We start from the raw sequence: 24,277 nt of genomic DNA, 5'->3' as shown, positions 1-24,277 counted from the left end.
GTTGGTAAATCATCGTTTTTGTTTTTTGAAGTCACTTTGTACACATGATGCGATTTTCTGTATAATATTGTGTTGTGTATTATATTGTATTTAGAACCCATTGTTATATATTATTTTATTGAAAATCCAAATTTACGTGCGTCATATACTCATAACTTACCCACCACGCTGAAGGCCGCCGCTAGCTATGCGATAATAATGTGTTAATATTTTAACAACTGGTGATGTTAATAATAATAATAATATAACAACACAATACAATAATATACGTATAATACATTATCATTATAGTCGTTTTCGATGAAAACAATACGCGTTTTTTGACGAATTTCTCTCGAAAATATTCTAAAGACGTGTTACGTGGTTGCCGGCCTCGAGCGCTGTTAGATCTGAAAAACTTTGGAAAACGCCCCGCAGACCTTATGTCGGTATAGCTAAAAAATATTATATTGTATGCGACGCTGTCTGTACCGTTATTATAATAATATTATCATATAACACGAATAGAATTACACGTGTGCTGTGCACCATAGTGTTGCGCTTGATGCATATACATATGACACACACATACATATATGTATATATGTTTTTATATTATTTTCGTCACTGCAGAGAAGTGTTGCACAACTTTCGACGGGCCGACCGGTCTCTGTCGCTTGATTGGTTCTGAAAAATGTGTCTACGTCACCACATAAAATATATGTATATAAATATGTACTTAAGATAATGTATGTAATAATGTAAGTTGTAACCGATTGTTCGTATACATAAATATAATTTACATTGTACATAATATATCAATTGCCATGTCTCTCTGCGTCTGTGGCTGCCGCTCAGCCGCTCCATACCCCTTTCCCACTCATACACTGATCAAACAATGTGAATATAAGAATCTAAATATTGCGTTTCGATTCGCCATAATGATAAATACCCGTGTGCGATTACGTATATAGAAATTAAAATATTGTCAAAATAGCAAATGATTTGACCTATTCGTGCGAATTGCATAATTAACGTCTTTAAGAAAAAAAATACGTAAATAATATTATATTTTAACACCGATGATGTATATTATAACAATATGTTATGCGCTATGACTTGACACGGACCTAACCATTTTTTTATATACCGATCGTACTGATCGTGGTATCCTAACAATATACATCCACCTGTATGGATTAATCATTGTAGTTTTCGTCGATAAACATCGTACACGTGATGTAGGATTTATGAATTGTTATACCCTCATATATATTGAACAAAACGCCGTACGACGATAGAGGCTGTAAGTCGGTTAAATACGGCAGGTGCATTGCGTATAAATGATAACAACATAAACAATAATTTTCTTTTTACCGCGACTTTCGCGGTCTTCTTTCTACAGCCCTCCTTTAGCCGTATATATAATTAGACGTATATTTTCCCTCATACAGGCTTAAATTATTTACGAATTACGTTTGTTCGGAAAACCACAATAGCTACAATGTGTTTATATTCTTTAAACGTAATACAAAACATATAATATGGTTTAATAAATTGCTTGGCAAACGGAGATGGCGTTTCTTATCCTATAGGTAGGTATTTATACGCCGGAGATCGTTGACGGGGGATAACACTTGTATATTTTTCTCAGGTGCGAGTATACATTGCTAACAAATAATAATATGATATTTTATTTTATTATTTTCGATGTTCGACTGGTCTTCATTTTTACACCCACGTTAGGTTAGGTAGTGGTTCCCACTCCCCGGATATAATATAATAATATTAACAAGTAGGTAATAACCAGGTACAAACATATAAAACGCGTATATACTGTGGATAAGCGAGTTGACAACTTGCGGCTCGATAAAAATGTTCAATTGCGAAAAAATAATAAAAATGATATATAACTATACCGTATATTATTATGTTCTATGTGAATAAAAAAAAAATACTGTCTCTCCTTGAATATTGCATCGAATTGTGGATGTCAACCAATATTTTCCCCGTCTGCATATCGCAGTGGATGTTTGTTTTCGTAATTTACATATATATTAGTATCCATTAAATGTGTACATATACACCGCACTCGTATCATGAACGAATATTACATCTCGTATAACAAAATATGTGTATTATATTTTATTTATAATTTATTAAGCAGTCCTGCACGTTAAAATCGCGACGGTCGACCGCTAGACGCCGTTTACGGCGAACCGATTTCGTTTGGCATATTACTTATTAGTTTATTATAATACGAATATATAATATTATAATATTATTATCGCGTGTATTCCGCATTTTTGCGGCGTGCACTGCCGGTTTTAATATAAGTTATCCCGGGATTGTGTATTTTAGAACTCGGTTAACAGCTGGTGGTAGAAAAATGAGTTTTTCTTGTTTTCGCAATCGTCCATGTAAACGATTAGCGTATAAATGTCTTATAATGTATAAAACGTCCGTATAGATAAAATGTTGAATCTGCGTGAAGAAACTATGGTATATTTACGTGTTTGAATATTATCATTATTAATTTATAATGTCCGAGTGTAGATAACACTAGATATTAATTCGATATTTCGTTTTGTATACTGCAGTTGCGTTGCAATGTACAAATGATCATAATGTTATGAATGTTATGAATGTTGTGATGGTCGTATTATATAGGTAGGTAGTAGGTACTAGAAAAAACACTACAAATAACGAAATTCGACTCTAATAATGGCTAAAGGTATTTCGCAGTAAGTGGAAGTACACGACAATAATTACTGCAATTTTTTGTTTAATTATACAATTTATAAACATTATCGCATAACATAATGCCATTATACTATTATTATATGTTATTATTGTTATTACAAACAACGTTTAACGCGAAGATAGAAGACGATCCTCGTGATTTTATTTTACCGTGTCTAGTCTCACGTTTTTTCCTTGTGGTTCATTCTTTTCAATTCTCAGAATACCTAAGGAAATCTCTCAACTGTTGTAGGCCATACAAAAGTCACTTAAGTCGAACGTGTGTTCACAGGTTAGGTTATGCTCGCATTTATCTTTACAATATGTAATACATACTATTGCTCTATTATATATTTGACATTATGATTTAAGGCATATTACATATAGGTCTCTCGATCAGTTATCGGCACATAATATCTTACTTGTATTATATGTTGTATATTAAGTGTGACAACTGCCGTAGGTAGTTCATTCAAAATTATGGACTTATCGAATGCGACTCGATCATTGTTTTATATTTTCAAACCGTCGTTCAATATCAAATACATTAGTAAAATATTTCGCGGGGAAGTGCATATATATAGTTGCAATGTGCAATTGGTCCGCCACGCCGGTAGTCAATATTATTATATTATATTGCTGTACTTACTGATATTCTATTATATTCTGCAGTCGTAATCGCGTTTCCAATCAAATCGCTTTATTTTATAATATTATTTTCGCTCGCTCGAGTACATAATATAATATTATTATCGCAATAACATGTGAACAAAAATGAACTTCGCCGTGACCTCCTCTCTGATGGCGGAGAGTGGAGACTGCGACAACATCACGCGATACATACCACGATATATCGGGGCCAAAAATCTCTGCCTCGTATAAACGCTTGAGTCGTCGTCGTATAAAACTGAAAAAAAAAACTCGTCGTGACACATCCCCTTTGCCGCTACCGCCGTAGTCGGTTCGTAATCGCGCCCGAAATTTCATTAATTAAATTCCATCAAGGTTCCGACAGTAGAGCCGTCAGACCGCACTATCGGTTATTCGGGTCTTTATATTATTATGCACATGTATATGTTGTTTGATGACGTGCAGCGCGTGTCACGCGCAGCGAGTTGTCCAAGGCCGTCGCCGAATCGACATTTAATTGACTCGGTAAAGTATATAGATATTATATTATTATATTATATAGGTGTAGGGTACATACCCGTGTGCCGCGTGCCCATGTAATATAATATTATAATGTTTTTTCTTTTTAATTATAATTTATAACAATTTGCTGCGTCGGCGCGTTGCTCTATAGTAATCGAGACTTGCACACACCACCGAGCCAGTGAAGATGAATAAAGATAGATAAAGAAAAAGAAACCGGAGCAATACCACGCGGCGTACATATTCGATACACAACAATAATAATAATAATAATAATGCTCGTGTTAATCCCGAACGGCGTGTGTCACTCTCTCGAAACAATAAGTCTTATAATAATAATAATCAATCTATGTTTCAAATTTTCGATCACGATCGATCCCGGAACGAGCCACGCGATACAGGCCGCGCACGCGTAATGACCCACATATTATACCCGAGTTTCGGTCGTGTTATAATAGCCGTGCAGTACTAACCTATACATGAATACGCGTCGAGCAGATGATAATAATAATGTGCACGCACTTTCACACGATCCGTTTGTTTGAGGAATAATATTTCATTCATCACCGACGACAAGTGTACTTCCTGTATATAGAGCCAAGACGATTTCGACACTGGCGTTTTTCTGGGACGAGGAAAAGGGGTTGATAAATGATAATTGATAATTAACAATTGATAATTGGGGGCGTTGAGCGAGGGAGCACGTGGAAACTCAACATTAAAAGTTATCGAAAACGATTTTGCGAATACTTTGTGCGGTTCATACGTTTGAACGTATCTACATTTTTTCCCGGGAAGTTTGATGTTACTTTCTGACCACGCAATTAAAAGTTTTTTCGATGATTATAGTATGTCAGCCGTTTTCATTTTCAACAAAATTTCAAATCACTGCTAACTTATAAAAACATGGTTTTTTTATTATTTCCATGTGTTTGACTTATGTTAAAATGTTGTGAGCAATTCGTAATTGTAAGTTTGGGCGGCTAAACCGCTAACTTCATCGCGGACCTTACGTAATTGATACGATATAGCCACAGGTAATCACGTTTAATAATTATTATAACATACATGTGGAAGCCGAGCGGATTCGCGACGATTTTTAACGCGTTGTCGCGCTGTGATTTGTAATAACTGAAGTGGTGCTGTTGCTGCCACGCTGATACATGTCCGCTGCCCGCTCTAATGGCTTGGTCATTTGCACTGGTTGCAAAACCCTCGTTCGCCGCCGTAATCGTATCCATTACACGGTCGGTTGCGTGGGCGCGCTGTTCTCAATTATCATCAGACTCTCATTAAAATTCCGCTTGTCAAAACGATTTGGCTGACAACACCAGTTCGAGCGTTGACGCACGCTGTTTGTGTGTGTGTGTGTATGTTAATGTCGCGCGTTTGTCAATTTATTTTCGAAAAAAAAATTTAGTTTGTTACATATTATACTGACGAGAACGATACAACGAAGCGTGTTATTATGATGTGTATATATAATATCTGATATAATAATTATAATCGCCGCGTACGGAAATAATATTTAAACGCGCAGAGTTCGCGCATAATTACACAACTCGTATTTTTATTTATTATACGTTATATTTAATTTATATATATATATATATATATACATATATATGTAATTCAGCAGATTAACTTCGGGCGAAAAGTGCCAAGGGAAGGCGTATTACTAGGATTTAATGAATTCGCGCTTAAAGCGCATTCGGGCTAAACATACAAGTGTTGAGTATTATATTATTATACATTATACAGTGTGCACGCCGCGGTCGAACTACGGTGCTCCGCTCCGTTCGCAGGTTAGGTCGGACAAGTGCAAAAATTCCTCGGCCCGGCGACACCGGTTCACGGCCACAAAACAACCGGTTTTCATTGCCAATGCACAAACACATATGTTGTGCGCGTGTATGAATAATGTGTATAAACGTGTATGTTGCGCATAGTGCATACCATAGACACGGTAACTAAAGCACGAGATAAGTCCGTCGGTCGCGGATATAAATAAATAAAACCGTATAGGCACAGAATAATAATAATAATAATATTGTACGACTTACGCGCAACGTATACTCAGACGGTGCATGTTATATATATATATTAATTACAATATAATATTATACGCTGTGCATTTTATGGAATTCCCAACTTTTCATTCGGGAAATAGACAACAGTGACAGTGTCGTTAATGCCGTTAAAAAACACGATTGTCGTCTGATGCGAAAGTGAAAATTAACAGAATTTTTATGCGCCACGCGCGGGCGTTCTATAATAATTAATAATATTATAATACTTGCAGCAGCCGCAGAGATAATCAGTCGTCGGAGCACACACATATATATATATTATACTAAACGACATTTGACGTTATGCAACGAATATTATTTAATTCGCTTTTTCGTTTGATATAGTAATAGCAATTTAAATCGATTTGGCGACTACATTACGGTTTATTAATAATAATGACACTATATTATTACGCGGTCAGTGTGGTGTCATAGTGGTAATAATAATACATTTCTATTATATTATTGATATGTTTTGTGAGAATAATTGTAACGTATGTCGTATAATATTAATATTATATAATGTGTACGCGAAAATAAAGGACAAAATATCGAAATTGTTTCGCATCGCTTGTTTTCATCAATCCCGTGCAATATATAGTCGTCACAGGTCTTCTCTAGTTGTGTTTTAATAATGACCACTCACATATACTAAAGAAGACTTCCTAAGCTCAGTAACTCGTTTGAGCTGCATGTAGCTGTGTTATTTACATAACTCCGGCACATCTTTTTTTTTCTTATTTTTTAATGGATTTTTTTGAGAATTTACAATCTGTACATTATATACAATAATTAAATATGATGTGGTAAAAATAAATAACAAAGACGGCTTTGATTGACTCGAAGGAAGACTCAAAGTCGAGTTACCTTTTACAATGAATTAAGGTAAAATTTATGAATAATATAATAAGTATATTTTATAGGTTAAGAAGATTTGCGTTTGAGTGCGTCTTTGTGTTTCGAGGCCAATTGTGAGATGAGGTGGTTGTAGTTCATAAGGAGTTTCTCATAGAACATTTAGTAGAATTTAGTTTGAACGGAAAATCATCAGCGTTGGTTCATTGAAAGAAACATCATTTTTGGCACGTATCTACTAAACTATCTACATAAGTTTCTGCCTAGTCTTGTTTAAAGAGTGAAGCGTTCAAGCGTCGATACAAATTTTCAATATCACGACAGTATGAAGTCAAAAAATGGGTCTATCCCAACTTAAAAAATCTTTTTACAATTGGTATTAATACTATTTTCAGTAAAAACAAATCTCTCGAGATAAATACAACACATACAGTTTGAAACGTGCAATGTTTAGTGTATTGTGTTGTTCATAATTTGACCGATTCGAAATAATACACTTTTTATATCTAGTTGTATAATAATGCTTAATATAAAATAATCCCGGTCGGGGTTTTTTTAGTGCATACACCAGTGGTTTCCCCGAATTATTCGTAGCTAAAAAAAAAAAAAATAACCATCGTAATTATTACCCGACTACGAGTTCATTGCTTATACAGTTATTACTACTAATAGTTAGGTACGTATGTGCACACCTCTGTGCGTCTGAATAATTTATATTACTGTGTGAAGTTCAATTGATTGCTATTAGGTCGCGCCAGCACAGATCTATTATATAACAATAATTATTACGAATTATATTTTATATACGTCTTGAATAAGCCATTATTATTGTGTTGAATATAATATTACACTGTTTGCCGTCGAGCGACCTACGGTAGTGTTGAAATAGAGTAAAACTTCTCCACGACGGCGACGTCTGTATTTCGTGGGTTTCCGCGTGGAAAAACGGAAATTCATAACGAAACATAAATTTATAAATTTTTCGACATCTATATTCTAGCAGTTGCGTTTTTCGGTTCCTGTATGTCATATTATATTATAATATATTTTTTAATTTTTAAACTGCCTCTTAAAATCTCTTGAAATAATGAGTGGTTCGTGATAAAAAAAACCACCTCGTATATATACTGTATAACATTGTGGCGGATATAGGTAGCTTTATAAAGTATTTATCTATACGTTTTCTTTGCTCAAACTCTATAATATTATTACATGGAAGAAGAAAAAACTTGTGTAAATAGCTACAGTAGAAATGCACGCGGGGGAAGGGAAAATAAATTCATAACATAATATAAACGGATACCTAATACGTTTTCCGATCGCGTGGTATAGTCTCGTACTGTTCAGTAGTACTTTTTTTCCGGACGAATCATTTTTTTTTATTTTTTCATCGTTTCTCTCGCACGCGCACGCATTCCTTTCTACAAGTTTATCGTGCGTTCAATGTAGAAACTGCTGGCGGTCAGTGAAGCTCATCGAAACACAGCTGTGACACTAATATACGACTATATATACCTAATTTGACCGTATAAGTAAATTATGTATACAATATTATTATATATTATTGGTACTCGATACTTCCGTCCGTGTATAATACCAAAAATCGGACCGTCCAATAAAAAATGCGTTTCCTTTTTGAAGCCCTTCAAACACGATTTTATGTCTCTATTTACATTCACGCGCTGTGGCAAAACAAACTAGACATAATAATATACCATTATACAGTAATAATATGTTCTTGTATTTACTTGAGATTATAGATCTACAATAGAGACTTATACGATTGCGCCGGACCACAGCATTTATCGGTATTTCTCGTCGGATCCGTTTGTAATAGCCGGTATTTAAAATTTAAATACGACTCAAATTAATGATCTCCCATGTGCGTGTGTTAATATGTTCTGACACGCACTCATTATATAATAATTATTATATTATTTTGTGTAGGAAGTGTGCACATACACAATATATAATATACCTATCTGAACACAATGGACATCATCATCGGACGTCGCGGGTGACGACGACGACGACAACAATAACGAACACGCGACTATTTACTGCTGCTGCAGACTCTCGACACATGTACCTTAATTTATTCGAGTTGCAGCTGCATTGTTTAAACGATTTTCGCGTTCATATTTAAATATCTTGTGCCGTGCGTGTACACGGAATACAGTACATATTATTAAAACATACGAGACACGCGTTATATCATAATAAAAATAACAACAGCAATCAACGACGTATTCGTCAGTGCATGTTTTACCTTTAATGGTGAATTTATTCAAATACTGATTATTGCTTTTTGAATTATTAAAATAAAATTAAGGACCATATTGAAAAGTTATTAAGATTTAATAACTAATGTTTTATGTATAATAAATAATAATTGAGGTGTCCTATGGATGGAAACTTCGGTTTTTCAAATAAAAAACCACTTTTTAAACTGCAAATTATTCAGAAAATAATTTTTCTGAAAATGTTGACTCGTCAAAATCAAAATTCTATTGAGTACCTAATTTTTGAGTTTTTTTTTTTAACTTTGTGTATTACAAGGAATAAGGATAAATGATAATGGCCTTGGAAGATATAGGGGTTTTATGATTCAAAAATTTTAGTAATTAATATCAATTTATCAATATTAATTATTTTATTAAAAATGGGGGTTAGCATACTTATTACGTGGTGAATCACCCTGTATATTAATAAATTATTGTAACATTATCTTTCTTCCACGCACTCGTCTGCACATAAATCATTAACCGTTATTGAGACGCGCGCGACGTGGCGGCGTTTAAGTAACGGTAAATGATAAATGCTGGCCACGAAGAGGGAAAAAGCGCGAAAAAAATTTCGCCGACCTTGTCGCACGGCCTGAATACCTACCTATCTACCTACCTACCGCGTTTGCCGTCGTTGATCGACGTTGCTTCCCACACAGATCATCATCCCGGCGATCATCTGTTAGCAATGTCATTAATATCATCATATTATACAATACAACATCGCGGGTTATGTATGAACATGTCTATCTGCCGTTTTGGCGTGCTCCATAATATGAGTCCTCCCCATCCTTAACGGACGAGACTCTCAACGGCCTACCGCAGTCAACCATATTTTACCCATGTAATTTCCTCGATTAAATAAAACAAGTAACGATTACACTTGCTATAATATAAAATTACCAATCATAAAATATTGAAAGTTTAGAATTCACTTTCAGACAAATGTTCTGCTTTAAAAAATGTAGCTCATTTCCTTGATAGGACCTACTCTCAATACTCGAGTTAATACATATAAAGTTATAAAAGTGTATTTTCCTGTTAACCGCACAATGGGTATAATCAAATCTTAACTGAGAAATAATACATTGCGGCGGGTAAGGTTGTTGTTGAGTTTCATTAAAATTAACGAAATATAAAACTGATTTTACGTCAGAGAAAAAAATCTATATATTTGACTACCCTACCTATATCAACGTATTAGTGGCACTTGCAATATTAATAAACCTTTGATTACAAAATGTCGATACATGGCTAAAGGTTCTACACTATTACGGAGCATTGATGTTGTTGTAAAAGTCGAATTCTAAGTTCTTGCCCGGTCCGTGTAGCTGTAGACGCCGTCGGAAGTCCGGATTATGCAATATCGCCGTTGCAATAGTATGTATATGATACGTCAGAGAAACCCGCCGGCCATAACCGGTTCCTGACAATGTCCGGAATGTACGCGCGATCAGGTCCGTCTCTCGTGTTTTAATTTTATTCTCGTTTTTATTTTTTCCATCTCCCGTCTGGAAGAGGCTGTGCCGCAGCAGTGTTGCGATGCGATGCGCCGTGGCCGGCCAATATATAATATCCCGGAATAATAATCATATTATTATTATTATTATTATTATATACGGCCAGAGGTGGGCGTGACCTCGGGAAATTCGGTAGCTCCGACACATAAATCATTCGGCCGTGCACATGCACTGCGTGGGTATACACTATACGTATATTATTATTATTATATTATACATATTTTATTATGTACTATGTGCATACTGAATACAATATAATGTATGGATGTATCCATACGAATCATATGACAGCTCAGAATCTGTGCGAACGACTTATAATTATTGTTGTTGCTATTGCTCGTGCACCATGTAGTGTACGGGTTATCCGGGTAAAAAAAAACGTGTATTTATATTGTGCTTTGCAGGTAGCAAAACCGCGGTTCATCGTTTATCAAAATAAATAACATAGTGATATTTATAAAGGAGAACCCACTGTTATATAGTAATGAAAAGACCTATGTATTACAGTAAACAATAATATGACGATTGTCTTAAGACGGATTCATACAGATATGTCGTCTGTCGTCTCTCGTGTTTTCTGTCGTATTCTGATTCATCGTTGTCATCAGTCATCATTCAATAACCATGATCTACCGGAAATTTTCCAGTTACACCGAACTCAACTTTTGAACACTACAGACGATGTATAGTTGTGAACCCGGTCTTAACCGATCGATACGCGTTGTTCTAACCAAATAGTTTTGGGCAATAACAATTTAAAAAATCTAGGATAGAACAATTAATAATAAATATTTTTATAACAAACTTGCGTTAAGCCTTCATGAATGTATGTTTTATTTTAACCTACGGTGGTGCAGCCAACATTTTTTAAACAACTATATGGATAATAAAACGTACATTGTTCAAACGAGATCGCTGCAAATATATAATATAATGCGTATTCCACACGTACACTTGGTCGTGTATAATAATGCGCGAACTGATAAAAAGAAATAATCGTACGTTGTTTTTTTTTAATACGCGTGTACGAGTGACAAAGCATTTCGATTTCGGACGATTTAACCGTACTACTAAGCATACGCACGCACGCAATCTTAATATACCATAAAACCGGTTTTAAACACTTCAAACGTGCACTCTGCGGTTTGCCATAATGAATTTTCATATAATATATTTTTATCATTATTGTAATACACTAAAATAAACGCAAGTTCATTTCGTGGAATTATTACCGTGTGCACGCTCCTAGTAAAGTCGATTAAAATATTAAAAGCTATACTCCCATAATATGTACGAACCTGTCCTGGCACCACCCCTATGGACTATGGCCGTATCGTGGTCTGCACATTTATTATATTTATTATTGGACTATTACCTATTAATTTATCATTATTGTTATTATTACATCGTGTAGGTTTAAAATAAGAGCTTTATTTATAATTCTTGTTATTATTATCCGTGTTATGACGCGTTGCACCGGAGATCGCGTATAAATCATTTTGTGATAACGATAAGTCGTATACACGCCCGCCGATATTATTTTTATTGCTTTTAGTGCGCGTGACAGATTACTCGTTATTTAATGATAATTATCTCTGTAGGTGATCTGAAATTAGTATAAAAATAAAAATTTTTATTTATGTATCGTGTTTAATTATTGTTTATTTTTTATCGACAAATTTTAAACTTGTAAATTGATAAAACAATGATTATATTTCTTGTTTAATAAATTAATAAACTAGTTGGAAGCATATCACCAACATTGTTTTAGTTTTACAAAAAAGTTTAAATAAATAATCAAATCAATAACTAAGGAAAATAAACCTAAATAAAATTCGTATAAATTTGTTAAAATTGCATGAATGTACACAACTGTAGTGGTGTAGTTGACATTTCCGTGTTCTAAAAACTAACAAATATTTCAGTAAAAATTCTTTCCCTAATTATTATCATTGGTTATTTTGTAAGTTTACTATATTAAAATCAATGTTATTAGTTATTAGTGTTATTATGAATCTCTGGCTGGGATCCGGGGACTTGTTCACCATCTGTTATCCCGCTATTAGGTGGTGGCTATAAATATGGATTGTGCCTTATTTTTACATATACATATTGACGTGATGATCGTCATATTATTATTTTATATTTGTTGGACTAAGTATTGTTTTAACAGGTGTTCTGCAAATTTTGAGCTACCTGAGGCCCTACGCTGAATTAACGGAAGAGAAATCTTAATTTTTATTTTACTTGCACAAAGCCTAAACTATTTAACATTTTGATAAAATTCCATTTTTAAGAGTCAAACATCTATCAACGATGGCGACAACGCAGACATTTTTCTTTGTTTTTCTTGTAAAGTTTCTATAATTGAAATAGGTAGTAGTAATCCTTTTAATAAGGGTACAATATATATAATTTTTGCGCTGTGTACGTAGCCACTCATTTTCAGATCAGGATAATATTACACTACTTGTGTACCTACTTCAGTTATTCTTGTTAGATTCATCGACCACTCCATCGATAAATTGTATACATTGCATTTGCACTTATTCCCGCAAACAAAAAAACTGTATTAACTATTAATAAATAATAATCTAATGTTATATATTGTACTATGTACTTCGTCATCAGGTTTCGGACACGCTGTCGATGTAATTGCGTCTCAACGTCCGGCGTGTAATAACAATCAACTTTAACGTTATTTTGCAGTTGTCATATTTTTTTTTATTGTATAGATTTTTTTTGTCTCAAATGTCATTATAATAAAAAAAAAACCTATAATTACGTTAATTGAAATTAAAAAATATCATTAGAGACCATCGATCCATCACGGTCCTGCGGCGAACGTCAATATGAGCGCAACGACTATCGCCGATTAATAAAATATTATTTTGTTCAACCTACGGTAGGTTAGGTTTTACGGCGTTTCCGGCGCCTTTCGGTTTTTTGTTTTTAAAACAAATCTCACAAATAATAATATCAGCGTTATAATACACATTGAGCTTTAGTTTATTAAATATTATATTGTTTTTAAATGTAGTCTTATTATTATGATTATATCTGTTATTTTCATAGTTGTTTTTTGTTTAATTATCATAATATTTATTTTAATTAAAAATGTTACTGAAATCTTAATATTGTTCACTCACATTCACTAGTATTTCACAAAAAGGTTATCTAGGAGCCGTTTATTATGCATAAATAAATAAATATAAAAATATATTATATAATATAATTTCGTGTCTCAGTGGTGCGATGTGTAGACTATACTCCGTGGGTCAAGATCCCATTGTCCCTTGCACCATAATAATTTGTTACTAAAAAAAATTAATGTAATGGCACTCGATTGGACCATCCACAAAAATAACTTGATGCCTCGTGTTAATTATTCTAGTTATTGCTATACAACATTGTACTCTTAATAGCTAAATACATTGTATCATCAGGACTTTTTTTTTATTTCCACAGAACAAGGAACGATGGATTGTTCACTAAGGCCAACTGTTCTGCCGTGGCCACCATCAGAGAACTGCCCAGCAGCAAGGAAAACCGCTCCTCGCACGGCAACAACGGTGTCGTCAAGTCCAGTCGTGTAACGACCCGCATGACTGAAACCTGCGACGGACACATACCCAGACATAGGGCCCCACTCCCACCCGTGGAAGTGAGTTGTTTTTTTTTATATATATAACCTATTTGAGTCTATTTTAATGTAATATGAATACTGTATATGAATTATTGCGCTCGTGTACACAATTTTAAATTTTATCATATACTAACAATTTACAGTAAAAAAGCATGGTTCTCATTTGAATAAGAGTTTGCACCGCCACAGTTCAATCCTTAAATTTTCTTAATATTTCAAAATGTGGTTTTAAAGTATATTAAAAAAATCAGAATTTTAACTAATATAATTCTATACTATTAAACTTAGTTGCATCTGTGCTTACTCAGCATTTTTTATTGCGTTTGTCACCTTTCTGTGACTAATATTGTGACATATGAATAAATAATAACTGATAAGGTTTCGCACAGCATAATATATCGCGAGAAAAAAAAAACATTTAATGTAATCTAAATATTTTTTTTTTATTCATTCAATATGTACAAGGTACAACACTGATATTAAACCACAAAAATTATCATACATTTTTATTTCTTCCACAGCATATTAGTAATAATATATATTATACACACGTATACTATACTGAATCATGCTATACTTATCTCTTAACTTTTATTTTTAAACGAACACCTACAAATTTCAATAACAATAATATCACACTTTTTATTTATTTTTGATTTTATGGTGTTTTATGTTCATTAGTGAATCATTGGAAAGCGTTATTTAATGTAGGGGAGCGAACTATTATTATTTTAATTAATATACAATTAGAAAGTTAAATTGCAAATTAACAACTTGATATGTGCATTAGTATAATGTAATAAATAATTCTAAATTAAACTGAATACTGGTGTACACGTATCTAATTGTAAATGTATGTGGTACACTGAAAGGCCACAATGATTTAAATAAATCATTCAATTTTACTGTGGAAGTGTGGAAATAAAAGAGTACTCGTAATTTATTGTAGGAAACTTTAAAATCGATAAATGCTCTATGCCTTCAATATTTATAGTTTTAGATATTATTTCGTTTTTAGTAATAAGTTATTAGTTCTACTTTCGATAATATATTACCGAAACACATTATAGTAATGCGTTTCTTGTATGTGTTTATCTGTTTGCTCACTGCGGGTTTCCGCAATATCGTCGAATACCTCGAAAAAAATGCACGCGTTTCGAAAAGGTTTTTCTACGAAAACCTACTCCATTAATGGCTCATGTTTCTTGTGACCAGCTAAATAGTTTATCATATTCGCTAATGATGTTTAACTATTGTTTGTTATATTATTCCGTTTCCTATATAATATTTTACATTTAAAATTCCAATATCGCTAGTATCTACTTATAATGTTCGCACAGTCTTCTCTACCTACGTATATTTTAATTAAAAACATAAAAACATTGAGGCGAATGGGAACCACACGCGAAACATCGTTAAAATTAATTTAATTATATGTGTATTTTTTTTATTAACTCCTAAAAAATTTTTAGTTTGTGTTTGGAAAAAAAAACCTCATTGAAATAAATTATTTCAATACGATCCCATATAAAATACTTAACGTCATGACTTATGAGATAATATATTATATTTAAAATAATATAAAGCTATAGGTGCAGAAAATAAAACTTAAAAAGTTATATTCAATTCTTATAACATGTGTCAATAATTATACATATTTTGTTTTAAATCGATATCGTTTTAAATAATAAATTATTACCTACACAATTTGTGTGCGGCACACGTGAATTATCTTAAAACGATTTTAGTAAAAAAAATCGATAACGTCTAAGACATCAGAAATATTTCATATATATCATTTCCATTCTTTTTAACAATTATTATTTTTCTGTGATGATATTATAGTATATATATATATCGACAGTATTTTTATTCATCAACGTTATATTTTAATATTATACACGGTGAGTCGAAGTCGAACCAGGTACGGTGTGCTCTTCATCGATGTGATGACGAACCAGTTATATTATATCGATTGATGTATGCACGTCGTGTGTGCGTATAAAAAATATGAAAAAATTCCGTCCGTGGGTGTTCGGCTTATACAATAGTAGTCGTACTCGGATAAAAAAAAATCTCCGTCAAGGACGAATTTGAGGTCGATGTAGTCGGAAGAATCATAGTCGCCGCCGCATATCCGAGGGAATTTTTTCCGTCTTTCGTTCGTCAAACAACATACTCCGTGGCGTACGTAATTCATTATTGTATTATATCTATACCAACTACCGCGCAGAGTGCGTACGCTGTCGCACGGACAACCGACAGAAACAATGAGTTCTCCGATTATTGTCTCGAAACACGGCCGATTGGTTAATTTAAGTACAATAGTAATAATATGCACGCGTTACATTATATTATTTATTTTCGACGACAAGGTCAATCCGAATTGTATCGCCGACTTGCATACGTATAAAAACTCGATATTTTGTTATTGTTTTTGGGTCGCCACTATTATTGCCTACGACGTTATATAATATAATATTATAATATATAATTATCTTAGTGTGTGTATATGTTTATGATAAGCATGTGAGTGTTCCTATACAAATGAACCTTTTTTTATAGGTCAAGGACGCGGTTTGTGGACACGAAAAATTTCCATCCTGTCCGGCCATCACCGTCGCGGCGACGACCGTCAAAAGCAATGGAATGTCCGTCACCGCGTCCAGAAAGTCCTGGGCGGAAGAGCAGACGGTCAGCAGCAGTAATAGTTACCCGAAAGAACAACCGCCGCCCATCGTCCGGCCGTATCCCAAAAGACTGTCTAACGGGCTTTACACGCAACAAGTAAACACTCGCGCATATAAAATACAGTCTGTTATAGCAATAATATTTACCTAACCCACAGAATATTATTTATTATTATCACGTGCATGTCGCCACCGCCTACGCTGCTGTGAAAAGGGGAGGGGGAATAGGACTTGTACGCGGGAAATCATCTCGACATAATTTATCGACATCGATCTTTCCCATATACTTTGAATATAATACAATGTACGACGACCTCATATTATATATATTATTATATTTATCATCTTGGTTTTTATACGCGATAATATTGTGTACGTTCCTAAAGCGCCGACACTGCCCAGGTATTATATTAGCTATATATTAGTTATATATGCGCTCGTGGTTCGGTGAAAGTATATGGAAAATTATGTAGAAAATACAAACCAGCAGAGGAAGAGTATATTGACGAAATATAGAGATACAAATAACCTGATAATCTTGCCGTATCGCTGCCGAATTCGTTGTAAATCCGTTATTAATTCAAAATTTCCCCGCGAAAATGTATGGCGATACATAATATGTATATTAAACTCGGTGAGATGTTGTTATGATAATATCATTATTATCATTATTGTGTACACATACAAAACCGATCTCAACTGCACGCGGTTCACGAATAATTAATAATAATTTCGACACGAGTTCATAATATTATAATTAATCGTCAGGACATGGATGTGGTATGTCTATCACATATTGGAGGTTTTTCTTTTGTCAAAAAATAACTTCGTGTTAGTTAGGCGAATGTAGCGTAATCGAAGTTTTTTTGTTGCAAAGATCGAAGTCTTTGACAAAGATTTATATTGCTTATTCATCTAGTTGAATTTAATATTAAGATTAATGAGATTATGTTATTAGTTAATAATTATTAATTATATTAGAATTATTTCGTTCTTCACATCTGAGTACGTAGGGACAAAAACAACCTATACAAGAAAAGGTAACGTTGAGGAGATTGTTTTAAGTGATCGCAAGTCTGCCTTTTTTTTATCATTTTCACGGAAAGTAAAAAATTCGAAATTTACCTACTGCAATCAGTACCACATCTCTAAATAAAATTAGTCAAGCGTCAGGATCCAACCGTCAAGATATTACGAATTTAATTTAATTTCTTCATAAATCTGAATTTACAATTTACAAATCGTGTTACATCTTTAAATGTACAATGTACTACTACTAATTATTAATATACTAATGGTCAAGTTGCCGTTGTATTTAAGATATTGTATATATGATTAAATGTATCGCGACGGTATTATTGGCCGTATAATAATATTATATAGTGTTGGACTTGACAACGACGACGCTACCGCCGCCGCGCCCGTCTTGAGACGGGTCACTGACTTTGGATTAAATCGTCGGACGCTTCACGCTCCGCCAGTACGACACACGCCTTATTATAATATAATATTATGATCTTACAATTTATCGCCGTTAACATAACATTATTGGCGATTTCGTGGTCGTCGCGCGCGCGCTCTCGATCCGACAACCGAATCCGATTGTTGTGTCGATTATTATAAATAGTGCTGTCGTTGTTAAAATCAATGTTGTTTCACGAGATTGTCGGCATTATAATAATAGACCTCCTGGGGTTACACCTTCGTGTCGGCGATGATATGGGACATTTGTAATATCAATTTGATTTTCCGCTGTAGTGGAATTGGAGAATGACAAATAACGTAGTTTTGTTTGTAAAAAATTAATTTAAAAGCGTCTGTACCCCGCGATTTCTGTGCGATAAAATTTATATGCTATGTACGTATACTCTCGGTAAAACGTTCTCGGAAATACATGCGCTAATGATATCGATGATGATGTTGATGACGATAAATGTGCGCCGGGCAAAGAACACGGTATGCGCGACCATGCATTTTTGTGATTCCGCCGAAGTCGGTACCATTCGATCTGTAGCCAGCAGTCGTTGTTTAGCTATACTATAGCGATAGTGGGTGTGTGTATTAGTATAGTTGTAGTCTGTGTAATAGCCAATAGTTATTAATTCAACGGGATTTGCGACATACACTGGCCGTTAATGTACCGTGCTTTATTACGTCGTGTGTTCGTATTTGCCTTCGTTTGTTATAATATGATATCCGTACAACAGCCAAATAGGCGCGTGCATACTCTTCCATCTGCCAATAACCGACTCACTGCTTCGCACTATAATATTATATCGTGCATATTGTTCGTTGTACACTGCACCAATGCAATAAATAAATTTGATCTTGTATTTCATCTATGTGTGCTGCCGCTGCTACTGGTTTCAGAAATTCATAATCACGAAGGGAAAAACTCTTATTATTTTTTCTGTCTGACGCTCAATATTTGTTACACAGACCTTGAGTTAAGAATTTGTCGGTTGCTGAATAATCCTGAAGGCCCCTCGGACGTGGTTTATATAATTTCTTGTAAATTATTACGCACGCGTAAGTAGCTGGACGCAATTTTCCGACTTTGAGTCGACATCATTAGAATCTGCCAACTGCTAACCGTAAACTATATGACGTTAAGGTTAAAAGGTCCATACGTCTTGTTTAGAATGAGATTGTCGTTTTTTTGAGTATCATGTTTTCATATCCTAAAAATCTTGACGCTTTTGGTCCCATTTTTAGTAGATAATTTCGCTTTATTCTCGTTACAATTACACTTTCGTGCAATAATAAAAGATAACCTTATAAACTTAAAAAAAAAACAAAACACTATATTTCTTATTACTTTTTGTATTGAGAATATTGAGATATTGAATCTAATGTTAATAATAATTGTTATAAATAGCATTTTATGTGTATCCGGATGTCGAGTGATAACGACGTATAGTTGTCGGAGATAATCATGAATTCGTGAAATATTATGTCCTACAGATTTAGAGTATAGGCTATATTAGTATATTGCAATAGGTACAATGTATATAATACCCACAACAAATAGGTGTCCCTTACTTTGTACAACAGGTAAACATTATCTCAACAAATTAAAATCATTACAATTTTACGATGTTTTTTTGGAGTTGGACCAAATCGTTTTGTTATTTTTTTTACAAAAATATGGTCACCCTATATTACACACACTCGTTATCTATAGAAATAATGTAAACAGCGTGGTCGTCGATGTTGAACGGCTCTTTTCCCGCAAGAATTTCGGTGCACTATTCGTGTTGACGAACCGTGTCCGGTGTGTCCGCGAATCGATTTGTCGTTGAACGGCCGAGCCTTGCACACCGCAGAGAACCAGGCGTGTCGGATGCGAATAACGAGCGAAACACTTTCGGTGTGTTCAACGGTGGTGGCGGTGCGCAGATAAATGTTTGTTTAACGAAACCGGTTTGAGTATTAGGGCTTACAATATATTATAATGCGCTGTTGGCCAGACTTAGATGCCGCCGAAGTTTTTGACCCCGAGCTATTGTTCGTATACAAATATATACACGACTGGGAAACACCACTCAACTCATACCACGGGCGATCGATTAATATTATGTATTTTTATATAAATTCATCTAATCAATATAATAATAGTGTGTTTTTAGGCGATTATTATTGTCACGGTTATGACCTATCTTATTCATAATATTCACATAATACATTACGTGTGACACGTAATATTTTTTTATGCAACACTTTTGACATGGACCGTTTTTCGCAGTTGAAGACCGTGATGGAGCGTTGCGAAAAGGGCAAACCCGAACTGCTAGACCGGGTACGGTCGATGAGAACCAAAAACGGCGGTGGCGGTTACGCGGAAAGACTGCAGCAACCCGCTGAGAAACACTTTTGTGTGCCATTATCATCGATAGTATTGGATTCGGTGGACCCGAAATCTCAACTTACACAAGCGCAACTCGAAAAGTATTCAAGAGCTTACGACGACTCGCCGCACGTTAGTGACCTATTTATTGTATACTAATATTTAATGTAGACTCTATATTATAGAGTATAGACTCTTTACATGCATCATTATTATTGGTATTGGTTGTTTTTGAAAATCATGTTTTATCCAATTCCACAGCGAGAAACAGACGAGTATTCAAGCTGTTTCGACGGTAGCGACAGCGCGTTGTCCAGCCATTTAACCAAGGAAGAGCTGGAGCATTACACCAGGATTTACGAGGAAAAGTCCACGTCTCAGATCAGCTTGACCGAGAAAACGGCACCTTCGCACCAGCACCAGACCTCGTACGCGCAGAGCGAAGGGTACCATAGCTACGTTTCCAGCACCGATTCCACATCAACCCCATTCCTGGACAGGTATATCATAAAATTTAATCGAAAAATAATTTGCGAACAACCCGTTTTTGGATTGTCAGTGACCCCGCTATGGTATTTTTGCAGATTGAGGAGAGACAGCGAATCTGCCGCCGTGGTCGTCATAAGTAAAGATTCGGAAAAACCCGTCGCCGCCATCACCGCTCAGGGGAGGGACTCGAGTGCCAGCTCCGGTTCTTCTAGCGAAACCCTCAAGTGGCACGGTTCCAACAGTGACCTGAGTACCGTATCCAGTAGCGGGCACCGTGGTACCACCCAGCTCATTGCGCACAGCGCCAAAGTGTCGGCGCCGCAGAGACACCACTCCGAGTCGGTGCTGAGCGTGACCGACGGTTGGTCAGGCGTCAGCGTTCAGGAGCACAGGGTCGGCAACCAGAGAAATCTCCGGAAATTGTTTCCGGTTAGCACGTACACGGTACAACCGGCAATGGTCGTAGACGAAAAGACTTCACCAAAGTACGAACGACTACACCGCACAACTTATTATATTTGTCTATACTGTAAAATATCAAAATGTTATATAAGTACCACTAGTACCAGTAAACCATAAAATTATTAAACTCATTTTACTCGTTTAGTATCAGTAATATGGTTTTAATATTATCGTATTTTAATGTATCAGGACCATAGAGTTGAAAACAAACAAAATTGCATTATAAATCCGTAACTCGAAGTTAATCGCTCGTAAATAATATTACTGTAGTAAACATTACACAATATCTGTAGGTAACCTCTGTATTATTAATATAACTGTGCGTAAATGTATAACGTCATTAATTGATTATTAATAATTACGCGGCCGTAAGTCTGAATAACATCTAGTAATTAGTAAACGATTCATTATCACCCCATTTGACGATGTATCCATATATTTTTATTGTTCAACGTTTTTATTATTGTTATCATGTATCAAAATACAGTTTTCTTTTTTCATTCACATCTCGGACGTCATCTGCTTATGCATAATACCGCACTCTTATCAAAATTATTTATCTTATTTTTCTTATTATTCTAAATGACTTGGGATAAAGTATTATGCGTTTTATTCCTATGTCATACATACACATGTATATGGCACAGTTGTATAACACAAGCTTTCTCCAAACTGTTATACTTTTCTCGTACTATTATAATAATATTATAAGCATATTATTATCGTCCCATTCTAATTACCTCACTTCGACAAAATATCAAACGCATTAAAAATCACATTGTTCTTTGGTTATTTAAGAGGATGCTATACCCGCATGTGTCGTCTCTGTCTTATACACGCGTTACATAGTTAAAAACTGTTTTGCGCGGGACAATTTTACTCCCTCGATATTTATATCAAAATTACCAAAATTTTAAATCGCATTGAGAACTTAACCTGTGTTGTAGCGATTTAATTTTTTTGATAATGGTAACCAATAATTTTTAATAATTAAATGAAAAAAACCTAAAGTTCTCAAACCGATAACTTTAATTGCATTCATGTTATCAAAAAAATTAAAACGCTACGACACAGGTAAAATTCTTCTCAATGCGATTTAAAATTTTGGTTATTTTGATACAAATATCATGTTACGCGTGTATAAGACAGAGACAACACATGCGGGTATAGCGTCCTCCTCATCTTCAAATACAAATGCAATATGTTTTGTCAAAGATTTGGTTTAAAATCACAAGATAGGTTTGAACTGTATTGTTCTGCGTAAATTTTAATAATCTAAATGCATAATAATAATAATAAAATGCGCATTTTTTTGGATTTCCAACAAAAACCATTGATGATAATATTATTTTTATCATTGTATACGTTTAAACACATTTTAATTTCTGTTTTTATTTATAACTACTATCATCATAATTATTGTCATCGGAGCTTAAACATCAGATACACTACCTATATAAATATATATAATGTTTCCAAATTATATATTTTGTTGTATTATTATTATTATTAATGATTACCTATGATGGTATCTTATTATTCAATTATATTATACATTTATGTGTATATAGTATACACTATACATAGTACATACATACGTACGAGTATATACAATTGTTTAGACTGATATTAACTAAACATTTTTAATTTTTTTTTAGATCTCCACCAGCGCTGACGGTAGCTGAACGTATCAACGAATTAGAAAAGCAGCAACAACAGCAGCAGCAACAGCAACAACAGCTACAACAAACACCCAATAAGTTCACGTATTTTGACCCGGAAAAGAAGCACAGAGTGGCGGACCACTCGCTGAGAGCTATACAGAAACGAGCCTTGTTGTCTTTCTACGAAAGGCACCAGCCCGGGTCGTCTTGGAGGTCCGAGCCACAACTATCGCCACCGCCACCTAGACCACCGCCGATACCTTGCCGTCCACGGTTGCCCACTCCGCTGTCTAGGCGCTCGTCCATTTCGTCCGAATACGACACTCCGGCCACTTGGAATGATGTGAGTTATCTCCTAGCACTTTTTTAAATGATCCTTTGGTAATTTTGGGCACGGAGTTAGTACTAAAGCAATGTAAACTCCTCAAAACGCGTGCATGTACTAAAATGAGTTACTCAAAAGTCTAGTAGCGTACCTAAGTTTGATCATGCCATGCGGGGAAAGATGAATATTTTATTATGCAACATATTGATTCGAAATCTCCACTCAATTTCTTGAATTTGTAGTGCTTACGTAGTTACGCGACTATTGTATTATAACAAGTACAACTTTAAATTCAAGAAACAAATAATATAATATCATTGAAAATTTAGTTAATTTTTTTATTGTAACCATGTAACCGATTGTTTCATTTTACTTTATGTTTTCAGGATTGTTCAAAAGATGACAGTTCAGTCGAAGAAGCGAGCAACGCCAACTCCAAGGAACTCAATAAAAACAATCCGCTAAGGAGGTATAGTTACAAGTTACAATCATCGAATTAATATTTTCTATTTATTTTTTGTAAAATTTACATCACGATTATTGATATGTAGA

The 24,277-nt window shown here is 34.5% G+C and overlaps 1 protein-coding gene across 4 annotated transcripts in view; it reads left to right on the top strand.

Moving 5' to 3' along the window:
• The window catches only part of LOC113555542 (protein Shroom), a 173,842-nt gene that overhangs the window by 97,670 nt on the left and 51,895 nt on the right, over positions 1–24,277 (top strand). For all 4 annotated transcript variants that reach the window (XM_026959952.1, XM_026959950.2, XM_026959949.2 and 1 more), the window contains 7 exons: positions 14,071–14,266; positions 16,814–17,035; positions 20,684–20,917; positions 21,047–21,285; positions 21,370–21,759; positions 23,395–23,743; positions 24,112–24,194. In XM_026959952.1, coding sequence (XP_026815753.1) covers positions 14,071–14,266; positions 16,814–17,035; positions 20,684–20,917; positions 21,047–21,285; positions 21,370–21,759; positions 23,395–23,743; positions 24,112–24,194 — 1,713 coding nt within the window. The remainder of the gene's footprint in view (positions 1–14,070; positions 14,267–16,813; positions 17,036–20,683; positions 20,918–21,046; positions 21,286–21,369; positions 21,760–23,394; positions 23,744–24,111; positions 24,195–24,277) is intronic.

Source organism: Rhopalosiphum maidis, chromosome 1 (assembly GCF_003676215.2).
Source record: "Rhopalosiphum maidis isolate BTI-1 chromosome 1, ASM367621v3, whole genome shotgun sequence".
Lineage (NCBI taxonomy): Eukaryota > Metazoa > Arthropoda > Insecta > Hemiptera > Aphididae > Rhopalosiphum > Rhopalosiphum maidis.
The sequence above is the reverse complement of the archived record's forward strand: the minus strand, read 5'-3'. Positions and strand labels throughout refer to the sequence as shown.